We start from the raw sequence: 20,000 nt of genomic DNA on the forward strand, positions 1-20,000 counted from the left end.
ATAATTAAAAAAATAAAATAAAATAAATAATTATATATATATATATATATATATATATATATATATATATATATTTTATATATATATATATATATATATATATATATATATATATATATATATATATATATATTTGTATGTATATAAAAATAAATAAACTGTGTCCATCAGAAACAGACCCCTGGAGCTCAGGCCTCAAACTATAACAATAACCCAGTAATCTTTCCACCCTGTTACAGAACATTTCTTCACTACAGTGAGTAACAGTGAGGACATTTAACCCACAAAGCCTATTACTGGCTAGAAAATATAGAAATTTAATAGATATGACATTTTTGTTTTCATTGTAAACTGACTCAACAGGATGGACATGCCGAGTCATAAATACGATTTCTAAAAAAGGAGGAAAAGAGAGAAAGTTTATGACTAATAGCCTACTTAATTGGATTCGCTTTCCATCCGAGGAAGTGATGTCACTTCTAGCAGGTCATGTGATTTATGATACATGCCTAATATTTTAAAGGAGAAGTAGCACCAGTGTAACAGGGTGGACTCATTTAATGGTTTTACACTTTACAAAAATATGCATCTCAATGAATTGTAGTTTATGTTAAAGATAATAAGTACATGTATACGTGAACGCTCAAAATTCAGAAATATATATGTAACCTTTATTTCAAAGTGAAATTTTATTTTTCAGATGCAGAGAAGCTTAATGTTTTCAAAACATTATTCCTTATTAGGTTTGAAGCGCTGGAAACATCAGAGAAAGTGTGTTCATAAAGCATGCTCTTTGTGGTTCAAACATCAGTATTTCAAAACCTAATGTAAACAGTTTCTGTGAAATGCATAAAAACATAAGACGGTGAAGAATCAGCAGATCGCGATGGCTTCTTAAAGAAACAGTTCACCCAAAAATAAACATTCTGCTCTGGAATACTTTAATGGCTGCCGTCAACAATCCACACTCTTTAAAATAACTTTTTTTGGTCGCACAGGTTTACAGCAACATGGGAATGAGTAGACAACGACAGAATGTTAATGTCTGGGTAAACTCTGCCTGAGATCATGTCAGTTTCTTACAGGGATGTGACGCATGATGAAGATGAGCGGTCTCTGTCAGGTTAAATAGTTTATTAGGTGGTGTGACACTAACCGGCCCAAACAAGTCTGGAGAGCTCATTGCGGCGTCACCATGGCAACAGCTCCTACATGCAAATGTGTCGCGATTAAAATAGTAAATAAGAAAGAGCATCTTCAGATTCATTAGAAGATCTATTTCGAAAGTGAAGATAAAAGAGCGCTCGTGTTTCCGTGCACACAAGCGAGAGGCTGATGAGGCGATGCTTTCACTTCTCAAGCCGCACGTACGGCCAATATCCTGCCAATCAGAAGCATTTGTGTTCTACGCTACTTCATTTAGCCCAAAGCCTGCTGAGATGCATGGGCTGTCTTCTCAGGTGAGGTCAGCTCGTGAGAAAGCCGTGATGTCCACACCGCTCATCTGATGCCGTCGCATTTCAACAGATTAATATGTGCCTTAAGTTGCAGAGACAAAAATACATTGTCTGTAGGTGTGGGAATCATCAGGCACTTCACAAAACCATTCCTCATCTACATCTTTTCCCCGATTAACTCTTGGGCTGTGCAGTATACAACTTTACATTTTAACCAACATCGGAGTATGATTTTTGCCTACAGTTTTGCCTGCCATCTTCAATTGTGATTCTCAACGGATAGACCTCAGTTAAAATAAGATATTTAAGCAAAAATGCCTTTAACAGGTGTAATGGGGCGACGACACTGACATGTTTTAAGATTTATTCTGTTGAGACAGCTGTTTGTGTGTGTGTGTGTGTGTGTGTGTGTGTGTGTGTGTGTGTGTGTGTGTGTGTGTGTGTGTGTGTGTGTGTGTGTGTGTGTGTGTGTGTGTGTGTGTGTGTGTGTGTGTGTGTGTGTGTGTGTGTGTGTGTGTGTGTCTGTGTGTGTGTCTGTGTGTGTGTGTGTGTGTGTGTGTGTGTGTGTGTGTGACACATAGAGGTTTAAGGGGAAAATAAAAAAATATAGATTACATTGAGTGCATTGTTAATAAGCTTTTAAATCAATTTTGTGATAAGGGTCAGCTGTACTCTGAAAAATGCTTCACAAAAACCGTTTAGACAGTATGGGAAACAACCTGAACACGAGTTTGTCCTGCTGTCCTCCAAACGGTGTGAATGAAAGCATATTTAAAGAATAGAAGTGAACGCTGTCTTGGCTTACGCACCCACACGAACACAAAGGAGAAAACGGGAATATTCAGAATCACGATGCTTCGAGACCACTCTTCACTGTATGGGACAAAATTATAGATCTTTCTTTTTATGCAGGATATTAAGTAAAGATCATGTCTCATTTGGACATCTTTAAAGGCGATATTTTCCATATTTTGAGTTTGCTTTGAAGTATGAATCTAAGGTTTTGTGGTTCAGGGTCACATAGAGCTTCCCTACTGACACGATAGAACTACCCTAATAAGTGCACTCAAAACCAGAGCCATCGTGGTTAGTTAGGTCGTGTGGGTTAGTTTTAACTGCTGTTAGGTAATCCTGATCAAGTGCCAGCATTAACCTTCTTCACCTGTACATGTCGGTTCTCTCTCTCTGTTAAAGATCTCTGCTGGGACTGATCCTCCTACGGCCCAAAACCCGGATCAGCGCCAAAAGCTGTTTATTTATAAGGTCTGATCATTTCTTCTCAGCAGGATCGCGTCACTCGAGAGTTATGAGAGTTATGCATAAATATGAATTTAATTTAAACAAAGACGTCGCCCATTTTTGAGCACCTCCTGCTGAAATACAGAAAACGCTTATAATCAATGCCTTGCCTGGTTCTTGAGACTATTCTGAGAAGTTTAGCTCCAGCTGACAGCAGAACCGGTCTGAGTTAAAGACCAATCAGAAGCTTTTAACGAGGATGAAGACTCACACCACAGGCCTGTTTGAAATCATTGACAGACTCGGAGAACATGTTCTAGTGTGTTCTTGACATTGTTCTCCGTGTGCTTTATTATACGTTTGATTTAGTAATTTTGATATGAGCTTTTGTCATTTTATTTGTTTTCTTTATTAAGTTGTTTTATTAGATTACGCTTTCGTTACTAAAACCTTTTATTTTAACCAAATCGATTTTCGTTGAATTTGCATTTTACTTTATTACGGATTCATTTCGTATTTCTGTTTAGTTTTATGTGAACCGAACTGAATCTAAACCGAATTGAAAATCTGGTCATTTATCATTTACTTTTCAGCACATTCTATTTAGGTTCAACATATATGTGACGAGATCTGAAACGAGTCCTAATCAATAATAGTGTTTCCGTAGTAATCGTGTGATCGTTAGATCAGTGCTAACGAGGAAATGAACTGATTGATTTCCTCAGAGTTTTTAATGAAGTAACGTTGCACTGATTGTATATAATGTTCACCTGCTTCTGAAACCATTGATAGGATGTCACATGATTACTGTACACTTTTAATCACGAGGGCTCTGGACCGTATTTCTGGTAGTTTTTCTGTAGTTTTGATACCTGCACTCCGTTATGATATCTATGTATAAAGAGTCGAAGCGCCTCAGATCAGGTCCATCTGACCTAACATGTGCCCACATTATGAGAGGAGAACACTCCAGCAAACCTCAGAGGAGCATCGTTTATAATGTCACTGCTTTCTCTCTCTGTCTCTCTCTCTCTCTCTCTCTCTGTCTCTCTCTGTCTCTCTCTCTCTCTCTCTCTCTCTGTCTCTCTCTCTCTCTCTCTCTCTCTCTCTCTCTCTCTCTCTCTCTCTCTCTGTCTCTCTCTCTCTCTCTCTCTCTCTCTCTCTCTCTCTCTCTGTCTCTGTCTCTCTCTCTCTCTCTCTCTCTCTCTCTCTCTCTCTCTCTCTCTCTCTCTCTCTCTCTCTCTCTCTCTCTCTCTCTCTCTCTCTCTCTCTCTCTCTCTCTCTCTCTCTCTCTCTCTCTCTCTCTCTCTCTCTCTCTCTCTCTCTCTCTCTCTCTCTCTCTCTCTCTCTCTCTCTCTCTCTGTCTCTGTCTCTCTCTCTCTCTGTCTCTCTCTCTCTCTCTCTCTCTCTCTCTCTCTCTCTCTCTCTCTCTCTCTCTCTCTCTCTCTCTCTCTCTCTCTCTCTCTCTCTCTCTCTCTCTCTCTCTCTCTCTCTCTCTCTCTCTCTCTCTCTCTCTCTCTCTCTCTCTCTCTCTCTCTCTCTCTCTCTCTCTCTCTCTCTCTCTCTCTCTCTCTCTCTCTCTCTCTCTCTCTCTCTCTCTCTCTCTCTCTCTCTCTGTGCATCATTGCTCTGGTTGCCTGGTTACGGGATGCTGTGTTTCCTCGTGCTGCTGATGCTGCAGCGGCTCATTTGCTCCGAGTCACTCGATCAGGTGGACACGCGTGAAGTTCTTAACGGTGAGTTTCCATGTTACTTTGAAATTTTACTGTAATCTGAGATGATTATTTTGCATGCACAAGAACGTCTGGCGGTCGACTCCTGTCTGTGCCGAGGTCTTACAGAAGCACTGAAGAGTGGTTCTTCAGGAGCGTTCCAGCTTCAGTGATTCATCTTAGTGATTAAAGTGAATATAAAGTAGCGCTCTTATAACGATGTGCGTTCCAGAGGATGTAGATGCAGAAATACTACATTTAGGTTGTGTTCAGTCACCGAGCTCTTACAAGATGTGATCAGATTCACTTTAGAGATTAGTGAGTGATTTTATAACACCAGTCTCATGTTAACTTAAAATAATGCTTGTGCTCACTAATAAACAGGGTGTTTCATTAATGTGAACAGAATTGTGCTTGTTTTTGAACGTTTCTCTGTGGGATCAGGTCACAGATCTGAAGGAGTCCGTCTGGTTAGAATTAGTTTTTCTGTTTAGACGTGTGAAAGAATTAGTCAAAGGCCTCTGCTTGTGAAAGCAGAATCAGATCATCATCCGTTCTCAATTAGACGTGCTTAATTCTTTTCCCAAATGTGCTGAATTCTCCCACGAAGACGAGCTGTTTCATGCTTAGACGAACTACTAATAATTGCGTGGTGATGAATGGCCGTGGAGCGCTCTGGCGTGCGGCGCAGCTGTTTGTGATGCTTTCTGGTGAAAGGCTTTTCTCAATGGCAGCAGACTGACTGAGATCAGAATGGCTGGAGCTTTTGTTCCCCGAGGTGCCATTAATCCACATTAACCTGCACAGCTGTTCACACCGCAGCCGCTCGATTCACTTTGAGCGATGGAGGAGGAACTGTTGATCCTTCATCGGCTCTCATTCAGCTCGACCCAAAGAAACGCGTCGCTCCTTTTTCTGCCGTTCGTCATTATTGCAAACACATACGAGCTCGTTTTGAAGTTTAAGGGATATTTCGTCCACAAATAAAACTCTGAGATCAGCCACAAGTTTCTTTAGCTGTTAAACATAAAAGAGGATTTTTTATATTTTGATGAATGACTGAATTACATAGTATGCCGAAAAATACATATGTAACAAAAATATATGGGAATATACTGCAAAATATAATGTTATATGCTACATACTACATTGCAAAATACAGAAACATTTAACATACCGATATTTGTAGCAATATCCAAAAATACACTGTATGGGTCAAAATTATACATTTTTCTTTAAAGGAGACTTTCTCAATATTTTGCATATGCATAAATAACTGCATAAATCTCTCTTTTTTTTTTTGTGAACGTATGCAACACACATAAAGTTCTGGTTCCCAGCATGCTTTGCTTCTGTCTGTTGGAAAATTAAGCGTGTTTCTCAGTAGATGTGGTAGTGTTTAATGTTATATTATTTTAAATTGGTGTGTGCAAGTCTGTGTTTATATGGACTACTACCGCGATAGACGTATTTCTGAGGATGCTGAATAAAATAAATGATGGGAGTGGATTGTCTCCACGCTGAGCTGATCAGGTGATCGATGAGAGCCATTGATGGCGTCCGCTGACGGAAAGCCTGAGGGAACGGATCTGACGGCAATTAATTCTTCAGAATGACGTCAAGAATCATCATCAATAAACATAAATTAAAGCGGTGAATAGAGTCGCTGTTGATTTAACGTTCTCGTTGAAATAATAACTGTTGATTGGAAATAAGTTGGAAACGATGCTGAAGCAGCACTGACCTCTACATGTCGTAAGAAACGTTTCCAATATAATGAAGTCAAGGCTGAAACCGAACCGAATGTTGGAAAGCAGTGCATCGAACAAGAAGCGTTCTCATTAGAGACTCGTGGAGAGCTGGACTGAACCAGATTTCCTTCCTAATGAGTCTCTATGTTAGTCGTGTGTCTCTATCACTTCACGACTCTATTCATCCGTTCTCCACATCTGTCCGTTTATTCTGCTTTAGAACACATTACAAGTCTCTTCTGATCACCAAGACGGCATTTATTTGATCAAAAAGCAGTGAAGTATTATTTCTATTCAATCAGCTGTTTTCTCTGTGAATGTGTGTTAAAGCATCATTAGTCCAGTCTTCAGCGTCACATGATCTTCAGAAATCAATGAATTACTGCTATTTCTGATTGTTATCAATGTTGGAAACTGTTGCTGTACAATATTGTTTTTGTGGAAAAGGTGATATGTTTAATTCTTCAGGATACACAGATGAATAGAAAGTTACTGCCACTTTTGATCAGTTTAATGTGTCTTTGATTAATACAAATATTAATATCCTAACCCCAAACTCTTTAATGGAATAAGAAGAGATCGTCTGATGAAGTAACTGGTGGACTGCTCTAGACCAACACAGAACCAGCACAAGACCGGGTCAACACACACACACACACACACACACACACACACGTGCTGTGAGGTTATGCTAATGCTGGTCTATAAAGAGCCTCGTCTCTTTAGTCTTGAGCTGTTTTACTGACAGTCATTGTGTTCAGATAATAAACAGGTCTAATCTCACTCCCACAATCCTCAGTGTGTGTGTGTGTGTGTGTGTGTGTGTGTGCGTGCGTGCTCGTTTTCTTTTGTCTTACTCTTTTGTGGTCTTTCAGACGCTGACCAGGCCGTTTCCACGGTGACAAGATGCCCTTCCCTTCACCTGTACTGAACTGTGTGTGTGTGTGTGTGTGTGTGTGTGTGTGTGTGTGTGTGTGTGTGTGATTCGTCTGATTAGCCAAACACTCACCAAATACAGCATTGGTCAAAGAGTTTTTCAGAAGAAATTTTAAAAGGGGGATTTCTAGATTACCTTTAAGGGTTAGGGATGGGTTTAGCTGTCTGTATATTAAAATATAGAAGTCTCAGTAACGTCCCCATTTATACAGCTAAGTAAACGCGTGTGTGTGTGTGTGTGTGTGTGTGTGTGTGTGTACTGAACTATAAATCTTATTCACCAAGATTCACATCCATTATGAGGAAGGTGTTTGCGTCGTTTACTGCTGCTGCTGTCTCTTTGTGGAAACAAACACTAGATGTTTTTTTCTTTATTGTGTGTGTGTGTGTGTCTGTGTGTGTGTGTGTCTGTGTGTGTGTGTGTGTGTGTGTGTGTGTGTGTGTGTGTGTGTGCGTGCATCTGCAGCAATCATTTTTAAAGAGCGTCATCAAGGCCTTTAACGTCTCTGTGTCTCTTTTAGTTGTAAATGTCAGTAGAGAAAACAATGCAGAGAACTCCAGAGTAAATTATCAGAAGAGCTTTCGATCATAATGGATGGAAGAGGTGAAGCTGGGTGACTTTCTTCCTGCAGAAAGAGCGAAACGCTTCAGAGGGATGATTAACCGCCGGTCATCACACAGATTTATCTTCCTGTGATGTTTCTCAAACGGCTGTATGTTGGACACTGAAATCAGCAGAAACCCAAAGAGCTTTCACTTTCCTAATGCTTGTCCCTGATCGTGATTTACTCGTCCGCTCTAAACGACGGCAGAGACACATGAGTCTAGTCTAAGTGCATCTAGACACCGGTCTTTACCTCACACACCGTCTACCTTTCTCTGCTTCTCCCTACAAACGTTCACTAAACACCCGTCAACTGACCTATGTCTAAATTATGACTCTAAAGAAGCTATGACAGAGTATTAAAATCTGACATATGATCATAACTCTCAAATAAAAAGTCAATATTATGAATTTAAATGAAAAATGATTAGTCATAGTTCTAAGTTGAGAGAAACTGCACAATTTGATTATTATGAGATCAGAAGAATAAAGTATGACTTTAAAGTGAGACCCTGACAAGTTAGTTGAGATTTAAAACATAGAAGTCATTATGAGATCAACATATTAAATTTAGAATCAGAAATTCTTCATGTTTGCCTCTTTAGCCCATACTATCTGACTTTTTCATTTTTTGTGTTTTGATCCTAATTATGACTTAGTATGTCATCATTTCAAAGTCATAGTTATTACGTTTCAAGCTGTATTTTCTTTGTATAATTAAGAGTGTATACATGTTTGTAATTATAGTTATAAGTATTTAAATCATTTGAATTCTCATCTCAATTACGGCTCAGCAAAGCTCAGTTATTATTTAGTTTTTTCGGTGGAAATGGGTTTCCGTATGCCCGGGAGGTTTAGTCATATTGTTCTCATAGTCTGATCGCTCAAAGTGACTGCTGAGAACGCACAAGTGACTTTTTCACCCAGAAATTTCACTAATGTGACTCGCTCCACTGATCTTGATTCTAGCCAGTGACCAATAAAACATGAAAAGCCTGAGCCTTTCACTGGGCTGGTCAGCGAGCGCATGTCTTCTATTATTAATGATCATTCAGACATTTCTGGCAGGTTTATTGAGACGTATGAGTGTGTGTCGCAGCATCACAATAGAGCAGAACAAGAGGCAAAATAATGATCCGCTGCTTTGATTTCTGCATCATAATTGGTGTGTCTCAGTCAGAGGATGAACGCGAAGAAACCGATGCCATCTCGACTTCATCTAGATATTAAATCTCAGTCTGTTTTCTTCCTGTGCTCCTAATAAAGTGTTTTTTATCTGGAGCCACGCGCTCGACGAGTCGGTCTGCTCCGCTGCCGCTGCTGTAGTGCACTAATTATCTCACATTAGTGTTCTAGCTCCGAAACAACATCAGCCAACGCTACCTGACAGAACACACACACACACACACACACACACACACACACACACACACACACACACGGCCGGGGTCCAGGATCGTGTTCTCGTACCACAGACGTGCTTCTGCTTGCCTGCGCTCGATTTATAACACAGACTTCATGTTCATGTTTGAGTCAGCCATTATATAGAAACAATAATAAGAGTAAACATTCAAGTGCACTTCACTTCTAGTGTCTTCGTTCAGAATTGAGCGTTCTGTCTTCATTTGCTCACATGCATATCGTTCCTAAACAGAAAAAGGTTTGGGTATGGCTTTATTTCTGCGCATTATATGACTTCAGGATTTGTTAACAGGTTTGTGATTTTACTGAGACACACCGTAATGCTGGAGTCAGACCTGTTGATTGTCTGAAGGACTAGGTGCATATCATTTAATGAAGCATGCCTTAAAAAATCAACAAAAAAATAAAGGCACCCATCATAAAACCTTAGTGAATGGTACCTTTTGGTTTCGGTACAAAAGCTGTGACTAGTTCAGTATCTTTTCAAACTGTACTAATATATGTACCTTTAGACAACTATTATGCAATATTGATAAATAAAGTACAAAGGCATATCTGTTGAAAGTGAAAGTGCCAGCTTTGTGTATGCACTACTGTGATTTTGATCTGGACTAACCAATCTACCTTTCTACAGATTTCGGTTCCAATCCTGATCAAAACACATTATGCCAATGCGCCTTCAGATCCTAATTGTTGTGTTTGGTCAGGATTGGAGCTGAACTTTGCAGGAAGGCAGATCTCCAGGACCTGGGTTAAGCACCAGACCCATTGAGTAACCAGTATTCTGTCTCACTCCTAGATCAGATGGGCATCAGTTGATCACTGGAAGGCTTAATCTCTCTTAAACCCATGGAGGTACATCAACACCTTTCAGCTCCAGAAGCTCCAGTCTGGACGAACACCTCCTCCTCATTCATGATCCCCAACCAAACCTTCCCTCCTGCGTTTCTCCTTCCGACGGAGAACTGGACCGATGGCAGAACTCCGGATTACTCACCAGGAGTCGCCGGGATCCTCATCCCTCTCGTCTACATCTCAGTGTGCATCGTAGGTCTGATCGGAAACACTTTGGTCATCCACATCGTGCTGCGATATTCCCAGACCGAATCGGTGACCAATATCTACATCCTGAATCTGGCCATCGCAGACGAGCTCTTCATGCTGGGCCTGCCGCTCCTTGCCGTTCAGAACGGCCTGCTCTCCTGGCCCTTCGGATCGCTCATGTGTCGCCTGGTCATGACCGTAGACGCCATTAACCAGTTCACCAGCATCTTCTGTCTGACGGTTATGAGCATCGACCGCTATCTGGCCGTGGTGCATCCACTCCGGTCCTCTAGATGGCGCCAACCTCGCGTGGCCAAGACGGTGAACGCCACCGTGTGGGCCGTCTCTTTCGTAGTGGTTTTGCCTGTGGTTGTGTTCGCAGGAGTTCTGCAGGACGACGGAAACTGCAGCATCGTGTGGCCCGAGCCGGCGGAGGTTTGGAAAGCGGCGTTTATCGTGTATACTGCGACCGTTGGGTTCTTCGGTCCTCTGATGGTCATCTGTCTCTGCTACCTGCTGATCGTGGTTAAAGTGCGCAGCTCCGGGCGAAGAGTCCGCGCCACGTCGATCCGCCGGCGGAAATCCGAGCGCAAGATCACGAGAATGGTGGTGATCGTCGTGGCCGTGTTCGTCTTCTGCTGGCTGCCGTTTTACGTCTTAAACATCGTGAACCTGCTGGTTCTCCTTCCAGGAGAGTTCAGAGGGCTGTATTACTTCGTCGTAGTTCTTTCGTACGCCAACAGTTGCGCCAATCCCATTCTGTACGGTTTTCTGTCGGATAACTTTAAAAGAGGTTTCCGGAAAGCCTTGTGCAGATCGTCCAGACGCGTGGAAAACCAGGATCAGCAGCAGGGGACGGGAATGGTCGCGTTACCTCTAGAGGAGATCCGAAGAGAGCATCTGAAGGTGAGCGAAGTAGAAGAACGCAACGCAGACCGAGAGATGACGAAACTCCGAAACGGGTGTCACGAGGACAGCGCTGCGGGAGGAATGGATGGGCGGTGTGAGCGCTCCATCAGCCTGACCTCTGACCCCGCAGCTGTCCGTAATGGAGCGCGGCGGACACACAAACACCTGCAGGACAACAGTGACGATAAACACTCGGTCCTGGAGATCAGCTGCTTGTAATGTGAAATGTGAACGTTCATTTATGGTTATTAAATGCACCACCTATTCAACAATGCCAACTCAGACCAATCAGAAACCATGACCTTTGCTCCTGTTTATTTAATTTGTACGTCCATCTGTGATTAAACTGGTTGTGTTTACATGCGCACCAATAATGTGATTTCCAGGAATCAGAGTTTGGACTTAAGGTTTACAAACCTTATTACTCTGATTGTTCACTAAGAAGTGTTCTTATTTTTACTGCCATTATCGTTCTCTCTTTTGCATAATCCCAAAATAAGGCTTTATTGGTAGAAACAATTACATTCACAGTTTTTTTTAATATATTTTCAAACCTGTACAACCAGTGAGTAATCAAATCATATATCAACTCCCTAGCGACCATGTGAACGCCTAGACAACCACAAAGCAACTCCCTAGAAACTCCCTGAACACCTAGACAACAATATAGCAACTCCTTAGTAACCACATGAACTAAATAACTACATGGCAACCGCTTAAACACACAGACAATCATATAGCAATTCCTTAGCAACCACCTGAACACTTAGACCACCACATAGCAACCGCATGAACGCAAACAACCACATAGCAACTGCCCAGCAATCACCTGATCACCTATACAAGCGCATCGCAAAACACCTTAGCAAACACCTAAACATAAACAACCACGTAGCAACTCCCTAGCAACCACCTGAACACCTAGACAACTACATGGCAACCACTTAAACACACAAACAACCACATAGCAACTGCCTAGCAACCACCTGAACAGAAAAACAACCATATAAATCCCTAGCAACCAGACAACATAGCGGCCTAAATAAATTTCTCCATTTATTTGCTACAATTGGCTTTTCTTTAATGGTAGTGCCCCAATTTAATTTAAAATTATTTAAAATAATAATAATAATTTATTCAAATAATTTATATAGAGCATACAGCAAACAAAAGAGAGCAGCTGTATATCGTTTGCTGACTGGTGCAGCTTTATTTTTATCTTCATATCATTGAATCGCTGAAGAGAAACATACAGTGAAAATGATAAAGGCCTGAAACCTAAATGAGGCCAGTCTCTTGATCTCATTCTACATTTCAGGCTACAAAAATGCACTATATGTATTAAAAATATACCACGTTACTGACATATCCCAACATGAGAAACAGTTTACCTGCAATGTTGACTCTCATTATAGTCACATTATGCATGGAGTGAACATGTAGGTATTCATGGAGCAAGAAACTGGAAAACATCAGTATGTTTACATGCAGACTTCGGATGAATCCGATATCATTTCAGATTCTGATCTGATTCATGTATTCATTTACATGCGCATTACATGCATTCAGAACAAAACTCCAGTGCTTTCAGAACTTGAGGAATCACTGTGATAACGTGACTGGAGCTACCTCGAGTATTGCTGCTTTTGCTTTGATAATGTAGTCAAAAAGAAAGCTAAAAGACACACATACATATATATGATATATAATGTTGCAATATGACCAGTTTATAAGATGCAAAACATATGCAAACATGCATCAGGACACTGTCCAAGCTTCTTTCTGAACCTGATTAAGACAATCTTTTCCGGGCGTTTACATGCTTGATTCATTTCCTGTTTTGGGATTGTTTCAGAGGAGGACAGCAGAGCTTTCAATCAGATCAGATCCAGCTCAGAGGAGTTATGGAGAACATGTCAATGTTTCTAAGTGAATGTGTTTGTCAAGAACCTCTCCTGATGATCAGGGATCAGATCCTGTGCAGATCAACATATGCCTGCTCTCCAGCTGAAGGGCAGAAACTGCAGCCGGTGGCAGTGTGTGTGTGTGTGTGTGTGTGTGTGTGTGTGTGTGTGCGCGTGTGTGTGTGCGTGTTCACTGACATTTGAGGGCTCAAAGGGAAGTCAGCGCTGCTCTTCTCTCACAGATGCAGCGAAGCGTCTCTCATGAAGCTATTGTTGATAGTCGCTCCTCTGGAGGGCTGTGATTGGTCAGGGTGTCATCCTGTGCTGTTATTTGTATATAATGACTAATCTAGACTGTATAATGGAGCATTGATCGTTTCCTCACACACACAGAATAAAATCAAGTAGGCACCTAATCGATAATTCATCTACGTTCATTTCTGTGGTAAGCGCTCGTGTTTAAAGCAGGATCGTGTATCAGGGTTTATTAACGTCACTACTGTGTTATATTTAGTCAAGTAAACAAAAGACTTCCTTTGACTCAAACACACCCACAATCTGAAGACCCAGAACAGAGCAGGAGAAACACCGAGCTGAAGGAGACACAAACCCATGCATTTCACTGCCTGCAACCTTTTAATAGAAATCAAACTCGGAACGAAATCTTCCTGCGAAGGACATTTCAGTCAAATGATGAGAACACCCTCCAGCGCTTCACTCGGGCACCACGTCTCCGATCCACTTCAGATACGGCGGGTTTCCCTGATCGATGGGTACACTGATGACCTCGGCCACCTCATACGGGTGATTGGACCTGCGGAGCACAACACACACTCCTTCACGCGCTGGATTGTTTGAGTGCTGCGTGCAGCAGGAAATATCTCCAAATAAAAGCAGAGTGTGTTTTTGTAGCTAATACCGGACATATTCAGCGAGAGCGGAGATCTTTGAACTTCGGGTCTTAATCATCTGGGAAAAAAAATTCAATAAAATATTTAAAAACGCTTGTTGGGTTTTTCAATGACGAGCTCTAAAAGATACATCAGTGTACATGAACGCATATAATAAACATTTACCAGCATTGCTGCGCTGTTTAACATGTATCTAAAAGTCATCTAGAAAACAACAAATAAACAAATAGAGCAGAAAGAGCTGAAACTGACCAGAAGAACTTCACTGTCCTCCTCGATCTTCCCCTGCCACTCGTACCTGCAGCGCACACACACACACACACACACACGTGTCTGTGAATAGTCTATAGACTTCTATTTCTATCACACACACACACACACACACACACTCACACAGATGTGATCTGCGGGACGATGTTCACACACGCGGCCAGCTTCTTCTCCACAATTCCTCTGAGGACAGAAACACAACACACACACACACACATTTCAGATCAAGGAGCGTTGTTTTTGTACGAGTGTGTGTTCTTCAGGAGTGTGTACCTGGCCAGCTCTTTGGCCACCGTGTCGTTGGGGCAGGTGACGAAAGCTGCGGAGTGTGTGCCCGAAGAATACGAGTCTGACGCCATCGAGAACGCTCTCAATCCCAGACGCCTCAGGACCGGCAGCATCAACACAGCCAGCAGAACCCACTGACACACACACACACACAGAGAGAGAGAGAGAGAGAGAGAGAGAGAGAGAGAGAGAGAGAGAGAGAGAGAGAGAGAGAGAGAGAGAGAGAGAGAGAGAGAGAGAGAGAGAGAGAGAGAGAGAGAGAGAGAGAGAGAGAGAGACAGAGAGAGAGAGAGAGAGAGAGAGAGAGAGAGAGAGAGAGAGAGAGAGAGAGAGAGAGAGAGAGAGAGAGAGAGAGAGAGAGAGAGAGAGAGAGAGAGAGAGAGAGAGAGAGAGAGAGAGAGAGAGAGAGAGAGAGAGAGAGAGAGAGAGAGAGAGAGAGAGAGAGAGAGAGAGAGAGAGACAGAGAGAGAGAGAGAGAGAGAGAGAGAGAGAGAGAGAGAGAGAGAGAGAGAGAGAGAGAGAGAGAGAGAGAGAGAGAGAGAGAGAGAGAGAGAGAGAGAGAGAGAGAGAGAGAGAGAGAGAGAGAGAGAGAGAGAGAGAGAGAGAGAGAGAGAGAGAGAGAGAGAGAGAGAGAGAGAGAGAGAGAGAGAGAGAGAGAGAGAGAGAGAGAGAGAGAGAGAGAGAGAGAGAGAGAGAGAGAGAGAGAGAGAGAGAGAGAGAGAGAGAGAGAGAGAGAGAGAGAGAGAGAGAGAGAGAGAGAGAGAGAGAGAGAGAGAGAGAGAGAGAGAGACAGAGAGAGAGAGAGAGAGAGAGAGAGAGAGAGAGAGAGAGAGAGAGAGAGAGAGAGAGAGAGAGAGAGACAGAGACAGAGAGAGAGAGAGAGAGAGAGAGAGAGAGAGAGAGAGAGAGAGAGAGAGAGAGAGAGAGAGAGAGAGAGAGAGAGAGAGAGAGAGAGAGAGAGAGAGAGAGAGAGAGAGAGAGAGAGAGAGAGAGAGAGAGAGAGAGAGAGAGAGAGAGAGAGAGAGAGAGAGAGAGAGAGAGAGAGAGAGAGAGAGAGAGAGAGAGAGAGAGAGAGAGAGAGAGAGAGAGAGAGAGAGAGAGAGAGAGAGAGAGAGAGAGAGAGAGAGAGAGAGAGAGAGAGAGAGAGAGAGAGAGAGAGAGAGAGAGAGAGAGAGAGAGAGAGAGAGAGAGAGAGAGAGAGAGAGAGAGAGAGAGAGAGAGAGAGAGAGACAGAGAGAGAGAGACAGAGAGAGAGAGACAGAGAGAGAGAGACAGAGAGAGAGACAGAGAGAGAGAGAGAGAGAGAGAGAGAGAGAGAGAGAGAGAGAGAGAGAGAGAGAGAGAGAGAGAGAGAGAGAGAGAGAGAGAGAGAGAGAGAGAGAGAGAGAGAGAGAGAGACAGAGAGAGAGAGAGAGAGAGAGAGAGAGAGAGACACACACACACACACACAGAGAAAGACACACTGGTTGTATTATTTGACATTAATTATTGCAGGTTTGTGATATATTATATTCTGAGTCTGCATTTCACAGGATTTTTTGATTTTGAGGAACTCTGTGTGTGTTTTGAGTAAACACACTACAGTAAGATCATGTTCACACACACACACTCTCTGAACTTACTCCTGATTTCTCTCAACATGGCAACCCCAGAGCTGTCAGTCAAACCCCGAGAAACAGTGACTCGAGAAGTAACTCGGTATTTTACAGTAAAGTGTTACTCGTCTGATTCTGAAAGAAACTCACCAGACAGCAGAGCTTCAGAGACCCGAGCCCTGATCTCATCACCTGCGCAGGTGAACCTTGACCTCCAGGACCTGCTCTACTTCACGACTCTTCTCCACACACCTCAGTCACGAAAAAGCAGCATAAAGTGCGTCTTAATAGTGATATGAAAAACCGTTATGACGCTTTCATTGCGTTTTAATAATGCGAGTAAATAAAGGCAGGTGATCGTGTCGCGTGAATGTAATTATTAAACGTGTCTGCAGCGTAAACTGAGCTGGAACACAGCTGTCGTGAATTTAAACGTTATTTATTCGTCATTAGATCCGCATCTTTGCTGCTTAATGAAGAAATAAGCATGTTTCGCTCACCTCGCAACCACTGGCTCTGCCGTAAAGCGTCCCGGACTGTCGTGTGACAGCAGCGCCAGAGCCGCTTTACGGAGAGACTGCTGTCAGCGTAACACACTAATTAATTATAGTGAAATAGATGAGATAGCCTAAGCCGAATTTTAAATAATAATAATAATAATAATAATAATAATAATAATAATAATAATAATAATAATAATAATACAAATTGAAAAACAAATAAATTAACAAACATAACAAAGATATTAAAAACATGAAAACCGAATAAAAATAATACTTTAAACATTTGTTTTGTTATCTTATATTCCTGGATATTTTTTATTTTCTTATTTATTTTCTATTTCTTCTGATGCTGCTATGATTCTAACAGTCCTAAAAGGCACACGTGATCCTCTTCACTTCCGCTGAAGACGGAGCCCGGATGTTGGTCTCTCCTCATAACAGAAATATCTCTGGCAGCGGGATTCGTGACCGACGCAAATTCTTCATCTTCTTCTTCGTATTTCAACTCGTCACAACCGTATTTTAACATAAACATAACCCTAAAAAGTGTGTGACGTCAAAAAAGCAGCTCTTGACCATCAAATGCACAGTAAATAATAAAGGGAGCTCATGTCGTAAAAGGTGCTGTTAGCGGAAGTTGCGTCACAGATCAGTTGGTGTCTTCCGGCTGAGAGAGGAGCCGCGTGCGAGGGAGCCGAGTTCCCGCCGAAAGGTAAACAAATAAAATAGAATTACTCAACAAATTTGAAGATAGTAATAGTATTCAGAATATATAATGTGTACAGAAAAAAAATCAATTTAAAAAAACGTTCTTTAATATGAGATTAAAGAGGCTGGAGGCGACTTTTTGAATCGATGTCAACAATAAGTGTTGATCAGAAGCTAATATTTTGCAGCTAGGTTTAGATTTAAGGTTCCCAGTAGTGTGGGTGTGGTAATCAAGTTAACTTACCCACATAAAAACTAAGACATCATAACTAACTACTATCAGAATGGTAGTTGAGCAGTTTAACTTCATTAACTATCTTTGACTCAGACTAGTCACTCAAGTTACTCCAGACAGTCTGATGTAACTGGAATAGTTAACATTACTAGTCTCAAACACCATAAACCTGCCCCTCTGTGTGTTTCAGGAAGTAATGAATGTGTCTGGTTAGGTTGAGTGTGTTGAGGTCAGGGGTCAATGATGACTAGTCCACTGCGCAAACTGACCGGTGAATGAAGAGAGCAGTGCTGAGCTCCGAGCGAGCGTCTGATGACCGACCCGAGAAGATCTGTGTGACCCTCGGCCGTCGTCGTCTTCTCTGATCCTGTGTTTCTGTGTTTTCAGATGATCAGACGGAGAGAAGGTCTCCAGGACCAGCGGCTGCTTGAACCCAGCATCACATGCCTCTCTAAAGCGTGCTCGTACTCTTAAATAAATGTGTCCCAACCCACCTTTTCATCGTTTCATTCAGATATGCATCACAATACAAGTCTATATGATCTGTTTATAGCTCACTGTGTAGATGAAGTGAGCACGGGTTAGTTAGTGTTTCTCTCAATAAAGATTCTGGCTTAAATATCTTTTAATCTCTTCATGATTCTACTTTCCTGCTTTTTTTTGCTTTTAAAAGTGTTTTGCTATTTAGGATCCAATCTTGGTTTAGATCTGGATCAAATTCTGAGTAAAATTCAGATGCTTTTGATCCCAGAGCAGAGCTGAGTTCAGGAACAGGAGTCTAATGAAGCGTGACTAGGTTTCCTGGTCCTGAGGTCTAAACCGATGCTGTGTGTCCAGCAGAAGGCAGCACTGCTCCTCGAGTCTGACCCCTGATCAGGATCAGTGTTGCTTTCATTCAGGAGTAGATTAAGAGTCTTTCTGGATTAAAACCAGCTCTCTATTGAATCTAATCACTCAGAATCTAAATAACACAGACATGATCACGTCATGATCAATATAATATTTTTAAACCGCTTCAGATATTCTGATTAGTCTTCTATAAGCTTGTATCTTTCAGGTCTTGGTTCTTGATTTCGCGCACACACACACACACACTCGGTAAGGCTGCTGCTGTGATGCGAGCGCAGGTGTGACGCGCAGCAGACAGGTGCAGTGAAGGACACACACACACACACACACACACTGACATATGAATGAATGAATGCTGCGCAGATGAAGATGTTCCCATGGAAACTGGACAGTCAGCACATCTGCAGCCGTCTGTCTGCTCCAGTCACACACACACACACACACACACACACACCTGTGTCAGTCTCAGTGTGTGTGTGTTTTGCTGTACTTGTGAGGACCAGTTATTCAGAAGGTTCTTACAAGGGAAATAAAATGATTAAAAATGCTTAATGAAGTTTATCTTAAACTGGAAAAATGCAAAAAGGTTCCTGTGATGGAACGTTTAGAGACGAGAGATAACACACAGTCTGTACAGTATAAAAACCATTACACCCACGGAGAGTCCACACATATGTGTGTGTGTGTGTGTGTGTGTGTGTGTGGAAAATACCCCAGCATCATTTTCTTTTATGCATTAGTCATAATTTTTTATCCAAAGCAGCTTACATTGCAATAAAAACACATTATTTCATGCATTCTCTCTGAACTGAGCCGTGATCTACTGCTCCAGTCACACACACACACACACACACACACTGACTGAGTGACACTGACGGTCAGTTCTCACACACACACACACACAGCTGTTTGCTCGGGTGCTGTAATCCATCTAATGTCTGCTGTATTGTGTGTTTGATGACAGAACGAGCAAATAAACCCTCATGTGAGAGCTGCCAGACACACACACACACACACACACACACACACACACACACACAGTTCTGTTGTTTTCACATGAAGCTAATTCTAAATACTCTCATCTAAACCTCAGTGAATATGTTTTATATGATGTGTGTGTGATGAGGATGAGGACATCAGGACCACAAACATCTCACTTCTGAAATTATTTTAGTAAAGATGCGTTACCAAAGAAAATATCATGTAATGTTATTGTTGATAATATTTTAAACTCTTAGTTTTATGAAGAATGACTTGATTTGAAGGTTAGTTTTAGTTCATTTGTGATGTAATATATATATATATGCCTATAAATGAAGTTGGCTTCTGTTTGTCAGTGCGTTTAAATAAATAAAGGGGGGGTTGATTTCCATATTTCTCCTTCTTTTTTCTGCTTGTGTAAGTGACGTGTGTTTGGTGTTTTGCTTTGCTTGTTCGGTCTGATGTGTGTGTGTGTGTGTGTGTGTGTGTGTGATGTGAGACATGGAGACATGAGGAACACAGACACATCAACTGCAGCACCATCAGCCAGAGCCGCGGCCAATCGCGAGGCCGCTTTGGCGTGACGTCAGCGCATTGTATTCTAAATTCATAAATCTTCTTGATCTCTCGCGCCGTGTGCCGCACTCGCCGCGTCCTGAATGTAAAGCGCGTCCTCCGCTCC

The 20,000-nt window shown here is 42.0% G+C and overlaps 3 protein-coding genes and 1 long non-coding RNA gene across 6 annotated transcripts in view; 3 read left to right on the forward strand and 1 right to left on the reverse strand.

Moving 5' to 3' along the window:
• The first annotated feature begins 9,951 nt into the window (after positions 1-9,951).
• Positions 9,952-11,293, forward strand: si:zfos-169g10.2 (somatostatin receptor type 5). Its single transcript, XM_043230895.1, has one exon. It carries the CDS (start codon positions 9,971-9,973, stop codon positions 11,291-11,293), a length of 1,323 nt encoding a protein of 440 aa, XP_043086830.1. The 5' UTR covers positions 9,952-9,970.
• Positions 11,294-13,595: 2,302 nt separating this feature from the next.
• LOC122333290 (protein CutA homolog) lies at positions 13,596-16,603 on the reverse strand. 2 transcript variants are annotated; one of them, XM_043230837.1, is made up of 7 exons: positions 16,543-16,603; positions 16,193-16,325; positions 14,433-14,581; positions 14,283-14,342; positions 14,142-14,187; positions 13,898-13,947; positions 13,596-13,792 (listed from the first exon to the last, which is right to left on the reverse strand). In XM_043230837.1, the coding sequence occupies exons 2-7, from the start codon at positions 16,229-16,231 to the stop codon at positions 13,693-13,695; spliced, it is 444 nt and encodes a 147-aa protein (XP_043086772.1). In that variant the 5' UTR covers positions 16,232-16,325; positions 16,543-16,603; the 3' UTR covers positions 13,596-13,692. The 2 variants fall into 2 exon arrangements, with proteins under 2 accessions (XP_043086772.1, XP_043086771.1); XM_043230836.1 differs by having other exon boundaries at positions 16,193-16,294; positions 16,543-16,600.
• A 245-nt stretch (positions 16,604-16,848) lies between these two features.
• LOC122333328 lies at positions 16,849-18,117 on the forward strand. Of its 2 annotated transcripts, none has more exons than XR_006248620.1 (2): positions 16,849-17,257; positions 17,679-18,117. It is a non-coding gene; the product is annotated as an uncharacterized LOC122333328 (long non-coding RNA). The 2 variants fall into 2 exon arrangements; XR_006248619.1 differs by having other exon boundaries at positions 17,876-18,117.
• Positions 18,118-19,840: 1,723 nt separating this feature from the next.
• The window catches only part of LOC122333291 (voltage-dependent calcium channel gamma-2 subunit-like), a 13,017-nt gene continuing 12,857 nt past the window's right edge, over positions 19,841-20,000 (forward strand). Inside the window, exon 1 of the mRNA XM_043230838.1 lies at positions 19,841-20,000. This exon is cut by the window's right edge and continues 1,548 nt beyond it. The gene's annotated coding sequence lies outside the window, so the exon portion shown is untranslated.

The sequence above is a fragment of the Puntigrus tetrazona genome, unplaced genomic scaffold (assembly GCF_018831695.1).
Source record: "Puntigrus tetrazona isolate hp1 unplaced genomic scaffold, ASM1883169v1 S000000234, whole genome shotgun sequence".
NCBI lineage: Eukaryota > Metazoa > Chordata > Actinopteri > Cypriniformes > Cyprinidae > Puntigrus > Puntigrus tetrazona.

What these genes read in the sequence shown, in the direction of transcription:
- si:zfos-169g10.2 (XM_043230895.1), top strand. Translation starts at nt 9,971, where the DNA reads ATGGAGGTACATCAACACCTTTCAGCTCCAGAAGCTCCAGTCTGGACG.
- LOC122333290 (XM_043230837.1), bottom strand. Translation starts at nt 16,231, where the DNA reads ATGAGATCAGGGCTCGGGTCTCTGAAGCTCTGCTGTCTG. An exon ending in CTCTGAAGCTCTGCTGTCTG is followed by an intron (nt 14,582 to 16,192) that starts GTGAGTTTCTTT and finishes TGTGTGTGTCAG; the next exon opens with TGGGTTCTGCTGGCTGTGTT. An exon ending in AGGACAGTGAAGTTCTTCTG is followed by an intron (nt 13,948 to 14,141) that starts GTCAGTTTCAGC and finishes TTTTTTTCCCAG; the next exon opens with ATGATTAAGACCCGAAGTTC.